At 39.5% G+C, this 12,221-nt stretch overlaps 1 protein-coding gene across 1 annotated transcript in view; it reads left to right on the top strand.

The window, feature by feature from the left end:
- The window catches only part of GASK1B (golgi associated kinase 1B), a 67,536-nt gene that overhangs the window by 53,394 nt on the left and 1,921 nt on the right, over window positions 1-12,221 (top strand). The window contains exon 3 of the mRNA XM_040332297.1: window positions 8,337-8,563. Within this exon, the coding sequence (XP_040188231.1) occupies window positions 8,337-8,563 (227 nt within the window). The remainder of the gene's footprint in view (window positions 1-8,336; window positions 8,564-12,221) is intronic.

The raw sequence follows: 12,221 nt of genomic DNA, 5'->3' as shown, positions 1-12,221 counted from the left end.
CCTGGACAGGTAAGTGTCCTTATTTTAAAAGTCAGCAGCTGCAGCATTTGCAGTATTTGTAGCTACTCACAGTGTATACACTAATATCTCACAGTGTATATGTAACCAAATAGTATAAGAGCCTCTTGTATAAAAAATGCTCCAGCCCAGGTTCACGCTGGGCTGCGGGAATGAAGCCCTATGAGTTCAGCTGAATTTGCATGATTTCACACCTGCTTGTCAGTCCCGATTTCAGCTGTGATTACAGAGACATCTGTGCAGTTTCTGCGTGCCGAAATCACAAAAAATAGTACAGAAACTACTTTTTGAAATCGGTGCAGTGCCGCAGATGCAGCTTCGCACCGATTAGGATGGTGCCATTGCCGGCGATTTGACATGTCAAATCGCACCAGTGTGAACCAGGGCTTATGGAAGTATATTTTATTGGTACATTGGTGGTTGAGGAGAAAGGCATTTCTGAGCTATGCTGAAGCAATTGGCCCATTATTGTTTACCACCTTTACTGCCCCTGCTTTTGCACAACTTTTACCAACTCAGATTTAGGTTATTTGTGATAATCTTTACACTGAACATTTCTGCATAATGCACATTTAACCATCCCCCAAACAGTGTATGTTTACATTGTGACTTTTCCAATTCTAATAACTGGAACTCAGATGAATACATACTTGTCATTTTATTTGTATTTCAGAAAAAATTTTATGTCTTCCTAAGAAGTTATGTTTAAACATGTTATGGCTTACCTTTTTTTATTTTGAAGATAATGTGTCAGCATATTATTTCTACAGTAAACCTGAGCTGATAAGTCTGTAGAAAGATGAAGTATTTTATCCTATACAAATCTTATTTTGACTTCAGAGAACCTTCCTGTGCACTTTGTCCTCACACAAGTAGTTGTGAGGCCTCAGCGTTTGTATTGAGTAACTTCTGTCAATAGTAACAGCATTCCTCACCCTCCTGCCACATTCCCCAGGTCTAGTGAGAAGCAAACGTGTGCAAGCATAAGGAAACCCATTCAGAACAAGGTGTCCTTTTTATGGTTGAAATCCAGTGGAAAGCTGCAACTAAAACGAGTTAATAAATTACACATTAAACAGAAGCAAAAAAAGTAGTGATTTATTAACGAATGAGTTATTACTATCTTATTATAGCCTGGTAAATGTCATTACACATAAACTTATGGTCCTAAATTCTTTATGCATGTTGTAGTTAGAGAAACATTCTCTTCCACGATCTGGTATGGTTCTTTAGCAGATCATTTATACAGTTGTTGTAAATAGCAGTTTTCAAACACTGAAAATGATGGCAGAATCATGACCTTTTGGTTCGACACATTAAGTAGCTGTTCTTTGTTTGGCTTAACATCAGAATCTTTGGTTACAGGTGTTTGTCCCGTGCTATTTATTCAAACAAGTATCTTTAATATTATAAGCTCATATTGTACTATATATGCAAACACCATTACATTAGTACAGGGGTCTCCAAACCTTTCAGTACAAGGGCCAATATTTTACAAATATTATCTGTCAAAAAACAAATAAATATAGATTAATATGATATGATTTAGAACAGCAGAAAAAAAAAACTTCAGTAAGGCCACATGTACACTAGATGTTATCAAAACCCCAGTAGCCTTATGCCTAGTACACACGATCGGTTTTCCCGACGGTCAAAAAACCTCCAGGAAAAATGGGGGGAAAACGGCTCGGGCCCTTTTCCCTGTACACACGGCCGGTTTTCCCGACAGGAAAACTGCCAGGAGAACTTTGATCGGGAAAACCATCCATGTGTATGCTCTCTTGCAGTGTTTCCCAAAGGAAAACTGCAGGAAAAAAAACGCGGCAAATTGCGGCGAGAAAAAAGAGAACATGTTTTTTTAAACCGCAGTCTTCCTGTCAGGAAAACTGCTAAGGAGCAAAGGAAAACACAGCAATTTTCACAACGGGAAAAACGATCGTGTGTACTAGAAAGCGGTAGTTGTAGAATGATTTTTACAGCATGTTTGCAATAGTGTTTTTCAGTGTTTTCAGTGTTTTTCAGTGTTTTTTTTGCAAAACTATACTTCCACAAAAGCTTATGACTCAAAAACTCTAAATAGCCATTTATTTTTTTTTGCGTTATTCAGCTTTTCTTCGTTTTTTTTTTTTTCCAGGAAACACCCCTGCTAAAAATGCTGATAACAGCCTATGTGTGCATGGACACATAGGATAACATGCTAAGGAGTTTACTGACTGCAGGAAAAAAAATGCTTGATGTCAAAAACAACAGCTGTAAAAATGTCCAGTGTGCATGAGGCCTTAAAGTGGTTGTAAACCCTCGGGGAGAAGTTACACCTACAGGTAAGCCTAGATTAAGGCTTACCTGTAGGTGCTTGCAATATTTGCGATGCATAGTAGTAGCCCATTATGCTTTACCTTTGCAGGGAGACATAGAGGAAGTAAACCCCATCAGAGTTTACTTCCTCTTTAAACAAAACAAAGAAACTACAAATATTATTGAGCCCCTTACATTAGCATCCCAATCAAAGTTACATCAGGGTATTCATCAGAGTTCCTACTTACATCAAAGGGCCAGATAAAATCTTGAAGCTGGGACATTAAATCTCAAACTTTGCCCAGCCATGTAACACTTTCAAGACAATTTGTATATTTTGCTTCAAAGCAATCCCAGAAATGAGATAAAAACTGGATCCTGCAAAATAAGGGAGGTCATTCTTACCTCTCTTGCTGCCAGAATTCCTCTCTATTCAATAGAAATCCTCTTCGGAATTTGCCAGGAAAGCTGACACTCCTGGGAGTATCATTCACCTGGATTCTGGTGGTACAGACAATGGGAAATATAAGTATTCTGTCGCCTATTTTGTAGGTATCACTGTTTTGAAAACACATCATGACAGGGTCACTTTAATTTTCCTGATACGCTAGAGTGAGGCCTCGTACACACGACCGAGTTTCTCGGCAAAAACCAGCAAGAAACTTGCTGGGAGATATTTTTTTGCCGAGGAAACCGGTCGTGCGTACATTTTCATCAAGGAAACTGTCGAGAAACTCGACGAGCCAAAAATAAAGCATGTTCTCTATTTCCTTAACGGGAATGGAGAAAATTGGCTTGTCGAGTTTCTTGACGGCTTCACAAGGAACTCGACGAGCAAAACGATGTGTTTCGCCCGTCAAGTTTCTCGGTCGTGTGTACGAGGCCTCAGGTGTTTATGGGTTAACAATACAACCAACAAGTGATGTGATAGCTACAGTATTTTCTTTATACTGTATAATTCTTGTATAGCATGTATGTATAGTAATGTAACGCTAAACTCTGACTCTATTCTTAGCTTAAAAAAGTACCTTCTATTGCTCTCCTCCAAATCTCCTTTCTTTTTGCTTCTGTAATCTGACTTTTTGTTAGAGGGTAGCTATATTTGTTCAAGTTGGACCCACTGCATGTACAGCTACAGCAGCCCTCTCTTGCTTATTCTTGAGATAGATTAGGAACCATGGACAATGGGATTTGTAGTGCATGGAGCAGTACACATGACCACAGCTAATATGCACTGCTAGTTACAAACAAATGGAAAGGTTTGTGAGCTCAGGAGGAAGTTACAAGGAGGTTGAAACAATCTCACCAACAATCGATTACAGGGCCTTAAGCAGTGGATGTGTATGGATTGTTTTTGGAGAATAAGCATATTGTTTAGCATTTAGCATTACTTTACGGCCAAAAAGCCAGCACTCTACAGTATGTCTTGTTAAACTCACAAAGCTTTCTGTGATTTCCTCTAGCTCTCATTAAGATGAACATATTCTCTGGAAGACTGGCAGAACAGAAGAGGGAACACAGATTTTAATTTGCGAAGTGTTATGCCGCGTACACACGATAATTTTTCAGGTTGTAAAAAACGTTGTTTTTTAAAAATGTCATTTAAAATGACCGTGTGTGGGCTTCAGAGCATAGTTCGGGTTCTGAAAAACGACGAAAAAAATATTCGAACATGCTCTATTTTTTAACAACGTTTTAAACAATGTAGTTTTTCGGGTTGTAAAAAATGATCGTGTGTGGGCTTTAACGACGTGAAAAACCCACGCATGCTCAGAAGCAAGTTATGAGACGGGAGCGCTTGTTCTGGTAAAACTATCGTTAGTAATGGAGTAAGCACATTCACCATGCTGTAACAGACAGAAAAGCGCGAATCGTCTTTTACAAACACGAAATCAGCAAAAGCATCCCCAAGGGTGGCGTCATCTGCATGGAACTTCCCCTTTATAGTGCCGTCGTACGTGTTGTACGTCACCGCGCTTTGCTAGAGCATTTTTTTTTCACGATCGTGTGTGGGCAACATCGTTTTAATGATGAAGTTGGAAAAAACTTCGTTTTTTCAAGAGGCTGAAAAACGTTTTTTTTTTACAAGCCGAAAAATGATCGTGTGTACGCGGCATTAGATTCCAGTTTTAAGTTTTAAAGGAAGTCAAAAGAATGTCTTTATTTCCATCTCTTTTCCTTTTGGAGATTTCTCCATAAATCTTGTCCCAATACCAACATTGTCACCAGAACAAAAGATGAGATAAAAATCTCCTTAACGAGAAGTAGAAGTTGAAAGCAGTTCTTATTTGTCTGCTGCATCCAAAGCCAAAAAAGAAAGTGGTGTACCCCAAGGTTCAGTGTTGGGTCATTTCCGTTTTAACATATTTATAAATAATCATAAATGATATTGAGTTGGGATTAAACATCCAACTTCAGTTTTTAAAGATGACACCAAGCTATGTAATAACATTTCATAAAGTTCTATCTGCAGATGTGTGTTGACCTGCGCTGCACTGGAAAAACATACTGCACACACTACTTCACCACACACTGCCTGCACACCACCACAACGCAGTGGTGTGAACCAGCCACATCAGAGACAAGGCATCTTTGCCTTGTCTTGTGGTGAGGGTGCAGTGGGACTGCACTAGAATAGCCACCCAGTGCAGACCCGCTGCACCTGGTGTGAATTGACCCTAAGATTTACTAAAAATTTTCCATCGGCTTCTTGGTTCCCCTGAGTGGTGTAACCCCAAAAAATCCAGTACTTACGCCGAAAGATCTCACAAGATCGTGCAGTATTCTGACACTGCGCATGTGCAACATGAAGTGCTCCAGAACTAGTTATCCCCATTGGAAGATTTTCCCTCGAGATTCTAGATTATTGATCAAGGGAATTTCCAATTACATTAGGAGATCAGAGAGGATTTTTTTTAACCTTACTGGAGCAAATTGGAGTTTTTTTATGAGGGTTTCTTGCCTTCCTCATGATAAACTGTGGGTATAGTGTTCAGTTAGAGGAGATTTTATTGGCTGATTTTGATATACTTGTGTCTTTTTTTTAATGTAACTATGTAACATTGTGTTTGTTACAGATAAAACACAAATGTCATCCAGAACATTTGACATACTGGTCATGACCTTAAATTTGTTTTGATTCATGTGGAGTTTAATAGGAATTTAATATGTAGAAGCATCCAATATGAGAATTATTTTGAGCTTAATTTGGGGGATTTAGGGACTACTTTCTATCTTCCATGCATGGTCAAGCATTGTTAGTCTCTGGGCTTACCCTCTTTCCTCTCTCACTAGCTGGTGCAGCGCTATTTAACAATAACTCTTCCTCCACTGTGGTATGTGCTCTGTGTGACAATGGTTATATGATAAACAATAGCACTGTCCAATCAGGAGCCTTCATCTTACAGCGCTCATCTGAAAATGAAAATAATAAGTATTGTTGAGTAGCACTGCTCTGGCCAGCGAGAGAGAGGAGTTCATTTCAGAGAGGAAAGGAGCAGCCTGTCAGGGAATTAGTAGACCAGACTGTGTGGACTACACAGAGAGAACCAAAAACGCATGTAAGGTGAATAATAATCATGTTTATTAAGATAGGTTATAAATAAGTAAATACAAACAGTGCACAACCAACCAAACAGAAAACCCACAAACAACAAATAGTATATACAGCAAAGGGGCAGTACCAGAATCTTAGACGTAAGCCAGGCCAGAGTCATACACAGCAGATCAGCAGATGGACAAGGGATGTTCCAGAAACATAAGCATTAGCCAGGCCAAGGTCATACACAGGGAGATCAGTAGATGGGGACAGGGATCAAACAGGACAGGGAGAAGATGGATCGGGCTGTAGGGTGAAGGTAAAGGTAACAGGAACGCAGGAGGGACTGGGTCAGGAAAAGCTCGGGAACAGGGTCAGATGCAAGTTTTAAAGCTTTCTCACACTATATAAAACATTACCATTAATCAGGCATTTATCTTCTTGAGGCATTCTGCCCATTTCATGTACCGTAATTATAGCTTGTCGTTTATATGTGCCACCTACGGAACAAGTCTTTACACAGGCTGGGCACACAACACTTTAACCTGCATGCATATATATAGTTATTACAGAAATGTGGTCCTAAGCGGTTCTATAAGAATGATTTAGATATGGTTAGTGTAAGTCTAATCCTGGACTTCATGCTACCCTTTTTTATATGATACATGTATCAAGTAAAAGTAATCAATGATGCCTTGTTTAAACCAAGACAATCTATTTAAATCGACAGCAAATCTATTCAGTTAACCAAGAGTCACTAAATCCATCATTTTTTGGCAGATTGGGCAATACTCTTATGTCTGGAGGTTACCTTTCCCATTCGCTAATTTTGTGAGTGGGTGCATCATGCTTGAATGAACAACCACCTTCCAAAGTCTATCTTGAAAATGATGCTACATTGCCCAATATTAGCAAGAAATGTAGTTGGTTCAATAGAAGTTGAGAGATAAATATTAAGGAATAATGGGCCTTGCCATCAGAATAAACATATTTTCCAATATATAAATATATATTTTTTTATAGAAAAGAGACCCCTAATTGTGCATGTAATAAAAGGTACCTTGCATCAAGTCTAGAAAAGTAAATAGCAGGATATCATGGTGCAGAGATTAGAACAAACATGGGCAGAGATCTTTTATCCAGTCGAGTAAGGCCTTGTACACATGGTCGGACCAAACCGATGTGACTGGTCCCTCGGACCGTTTTCATCGGTTCACCTCTGAAGTGGCCGTACGGCCTGATATGTGTACACAACGTCAGTCCAAAATCCGATCGGGTCAGAACGCATTGACGTCAAACACACGACGTGCTGAATAAAACAAAGTTCAATGCTTCCAAGCATGCGTCGACTTGATTCTGAGCATGCGCGGGTTTTGAACCGATGCTTTTCTGTACTAACCATCGGTTTGGTCCGATGGAGCAGCGGTCCATCGGTTCGGTTTTGAAGCATGTTTTAAAATTTTGGACCGAAGGAAAACAGACCGATGGCCTATACACACGGTCGGTTTGGTCCGATGAAACTGAACTTCGGTTCATTCTCATCGGTTTGGTCCGACCGTGTGTACGGGGCCTCGGTGATCTTGCATTGTATGGTCACATTTATAGTGTTAAATGCATCAACTGCTGGCAAAGTATCCCAAAGATTCTTCAAATAGATGGAACCTGGTTGTTGTTTGTTATAGGGCTTCAGACAGAGGATGTTTGTGGTTGCTGTAGACCGCCTCATCATCTAGGAAATAGCCTTGTTCTCTCTGGCTTAAAACCCTATATTTAGCAGTAGCATCATACTTTTATGTTCTCCAAGCTAAACATAGCTGTGCCAGGGTGGAGCCCAGGATGAAGCAGGAAATGTGCATCAGTCACTTTCCCGACACACAGTTTAATGTGGGAATGTGGTAGTCTAAGTCTAAATCTGATTCATTCTCTCAAAACAAATTCATAGTGTCTCTGTGTTTAGCTGCATTTGCAGTATATTATGCTTTTACTGTGTTTCTGTAGCAGATTGTAAGGTTATTTTGTATTTAAAGGGTTTAAATACTTATAATAAAAGCTACATTTAAAGTGTATTTTTACTTGTGTCGCCAAAGTTAGATAACACCTACTTTTGTTACATGTCCTCATTTACATAGCAAAGCTTAAAAATATTGAAAAATTACAACTTAAATATGTTATATGCTCTTTTCTGGAACTTCCAGCAGGATAAAATCCTGTTTAGCTCTATTTGTTTTGAGGGAGCTGGGAAGCTGAGAGGCTAGGCTTCTCCATTGTATGTTCATGAGAACTGAACTCAGCTAGTTCAGAGCCCAGCTATTGGGATAGAACATGTTGAGCTAGCTGGGAATTGCTTGCCTTCAGACATGAGACACCTTTTTTCTCTAGGTATCCTGTGTGAATGGGAAAACATAACAAAATAGTTGCATTTGATTGATATACAGTACATTTTAGTTAATTTTACTTAATCTCTCAAACTTTAACTGCCTTGCAGGTTTACAATCGTTTTGACAAAAACTGCTGTGGCTTCAGACCTCGAAAAGAAGATACCTGTGTCCAACAAGGCCTACACTTAAAATGCGATGACCCCCAGAACATTGACCTAACACACATCATACAAAGGAAACATGACCCTCGGCACTTGGTCTTCATTAAAAATAAAGGATATTTTGACAGGAGTGAAGATAATTTGAATTTTAAGTTACTTGAAGGAATTAAAGAGTAAGCATCTCATGCATAGATAATGAAAACTGTTAATTTATTATCTTTAATAATCTGCTCGTCTTCTTCTCCCCAGTTTGTTCCCTTGACCCTTTTTTCCCTTAGTTGCAAACCGCTACCTTCACTACTGAATTTATTTTGCAGTGAGCACTCGGCTCTCTCTTTCCTGCCAAGATAGACCTGTCTCTCAGGGTGTGATAGATACTCTGTACTGCTAGCTTTGATTGACAGCTGCATTAACTAAACAGAAATGGTTAAACCCAGGTGCCTTCCCTGTCTTGTGATGCAGGTCCTGCTCAGTTAGAAGTTCAAGAAGCTATGTAATGCTCAGTAATATATTTTATTATATATTTTTTTTAGATACGATGGTGTAAGACACTTACGCCTGTCGGATCTTAGAGAAATCTATGCGTAACTGATTCTATGAATCAGGCGCATAGATACGACGGCCCGCACTCAGAGATACGACGGCGTATCTGGAGATACGCCGTTGTATCTTCTCTCTGAATCTACCCCTATATATATATATATATATATATATATATATATACATACATACACATGATAACTGAAAGCCAGCCCCCTAGAAGTTAAAACCTCTTCCACCTCACCACTTACTGTACTTGATTAGTGTTCACGGGAGATGTCACTATCCTCTCTGCTAGATTTTTTGCTTCAATTGAAAGATTTCTGCTATCAGCGGCTAGTGGTAAATTCATCCAGAAAGTTCAAAATCCTCAAAGTCTCTCTGATTAGCCAACAAATGCAGGTTTTACGATATTTTCATACTGGTGTTCTCCCTGAAGCACTCCTGCAGTCGGAAGTGACATCCAGGCTGTGTTCCAGTGACTCAGGGCTCTGTTTTTCAGGCAGGGGATTCCTTGTTGAGTTATCTGGAACAGAGTTGCGGCAGAGTTCACCCGTTCCCATTCTTTGTAGATTTACCTGTTGTGAGTTACTAATGGAAGTCTTGGCTGAGTTTGGTAATTTTTTATTTATTTTTTGGATTTATTAGTAGTTTTACTTTAGCAGCAGATGTAGCTGGCTGGACACTGTGTATGGAGGACAAAAAAATCTTGTCCTTGTCGTGCCTTTACTTTTTCTTGAGCTTAGAAAGTTGGGCAGTTTTTTCTGTATGTACATATATTTCCTCATTTTTATTTTGCCCTGGGTCTGTGGGGTCTATGTGTGTATGTGTTTGCAGCCAAGCACTGTTATGCTCAACCAACTATTTGACATTTGTTCTGGCCAAAACTTCATTGCACAGCATGGTAAGGGCCTAGTGTGTGTGCACTTTCTAGGCATCCTTGCACCACAGTGGTTTTAAATTATGTTAGGCTCATCTAGTGTTTTTAGCCAAACCACCTGGTGCTGTCAACAACATCTTGCACAGCGTTTATGCACTCACTGAAATGCCATTGCTGAAACCTGTACTGGATGTTTTTAAATGTTTTGCAGATGATCTGTGTGCTTGCTAATAGAAAGAACGCATGCCTCATTTACAAGCTGTAATATGGTTCAACTTCAGTGCTCAGTGTGCTTTGAGTTTTTTGTGACAGCAAATCATTAGCTGTATATTGTGTACGCAGATTCACTTTAGGAACATGATGGGAAAAAAATGTTCCTTTTTGCTACTTACAAATCACATTTGGAATTGTCATCGGCGGCCATTTCTTATCCACCCTTCTTTTTCTTCAGGTGCTCATTCCAATTCCTTTCTTCAAATTCTCTTTTGTTTGGTTGGATTTAAAGCTCTGATCACAGTAGCTTAAAATACCCACCACCACCTTCCCCAGTGGAATCTGCTGCAGAAATGCCTGATATTCCTATTTCTGTCAGGGATCAGGGATCTGTCAAGATTTTCTGTTGGATGAGATGTCCTTCTCTTCCCTAAAGGAGAAGTCCCCAACAGCTGAATTTTATTCAGAAGTTGTTCATTCCACTTAAAAAAAATGAGAATTCCACCATTTCTACATCTACCACAATGACTGAGCTTGTTTTTTTATAGATTTAAAGGTGCCACTAAAGGTTTTCTCATAGAAGGCACTCTGATTTTCAAGGACCCTAATGACAAAAGGTTGGAAGCAATATGGCAATCAATTTATTTGTTGGTGGCATCTTCCCTTTGACCCATGTTCCCCTCTGCACTCATTTCCCAGACTTTGGCTGAGTGGACTAAATTACTAAACAGCGATCTGGTGACAGCTAGTGTTGACACTCAGCTTGCCACTTGCTTTGCAGGGTGACTGTTGAGTTGATCTTTTTGTACAATGTAGCACTGGATGCTAACCATTTTATGTCTCTTTTTGTTCTGTCCAGAATTGCATGGCATTCTTGCTTAAGTGCTGGTCAGAGGAACAACAGTGTGTAAAGATTTTGTTATGAATACCTTTCATGGGAGACTGTCTTTTTTGTCCCTTCATTAGAGAAAACCATTAAAAGGTGAAGGGGGATTCAGTTTCTCATCTACCTCTGCTACACCAGGTTTAGAATTAATAACACAGGTCAGTGCCTTTAAAATGTTCCATTATTTTCTCAAAGTCAGGTTCCAATTTTCAGAACCACCAGGCTTATATCACTCCCATGGGGTCTGGGACTTCTAAGCCTTTGTGACAGACCAAAAACTCAAAGCCTGCAGATAAATCCACCTCAGCATGAAAATCCACCCCCATCAGATCCATTACAAGGTGTTGGGATGTCTGATGGCCTTTGAAGATCTGATGTCTTGGATTCATAGACTTCGAATCATTTTGCTTGTCCTAAAAAGGTTTTGAATGAAATCTATTTGGTCATTAATTGCCTCCCTCATTGTTGATTCTTCTTAGCATCCATGGTCATGAGAGAAACATATTAACACTTTCCCATCTTTTCATGTCACTAGTTATTTCTAGCTTTGCTGTGGACAAAAATCACTATCAATTTGTGGACCTTCCATGCCTTCCTTGCCTTAACTTGACCCCAAGAGTATTCACCAAAGATCTTGCAGTGGTTCTGGGTCTTCTTCATGTTATATGTGTTCTTGTCATCTGATCTCTATATCGTCCACTGCTGCATGAACAGACCTCACAGACTTTGGAATCCAATGTGTCACTAATACAGCGGACCTTAAATGATTTTAGGTGAATCTTGAATATCAAGATGTCACCTCTGGTTCCATCACATTATTAGTTACTTTTCCTCGATACTATTCAGGATCAGTTCTTCCTACTCCAGACATTTCCTTTAATGTGTTATCTCGTAAGATAACCTTTCTTATGGCAATCCCTTTGACTAAGTTATCAGCAATGACCTGTAAAGAGCTTTATACAAACACAAGATTTTTATGGAAATAAAGACCCCCCTTTTGCATGTATTTCTCTGCTTTTCGGCTTAATGAGCATTGTGTGTTACCTTTTTCTTTGTTCATGTCCATTTTATGCCAGAGCGATTTCTCTCTATGGTCTGGTAAGGAATGTTGCTTTTTTTTTGAGGCGAATGGATTTCCTGTTTGTTATTCCAGAAGCTCTTCCAAAAGGTTCTCTGGCTTTGAGGTCTCTAATTTATCAGTAGCTTATACAGGTTTTTGTGCAGGTCAAAGCATGATAAAGTGCTTCCTTTGCCCATTAAAGCCCACTCCAATAGAGAAGGCTTTTTGTCATTTGGCCTCTGTGCCTCAGAC

The sequence above is a fragment of the Rana temporaria genome, chromosome 1 (genome assembly GCF_905171775.1).
Source record: "Rana temporaria chromosome 1, aRanTem1.1, whole genome shotgun sequence".
Taxonomy (NCBI): domain Eukaryota; kingdom Metazoa; phylum Chordata; class Amphibia; order Anura; family Ranidae; genus Rana; species Rana temporaria.
The sequence above is the reverse complement of the archived record's forward strand: the minus strand, read 5'-3'. Positions and strand labels throughout refer to the sequence as shown.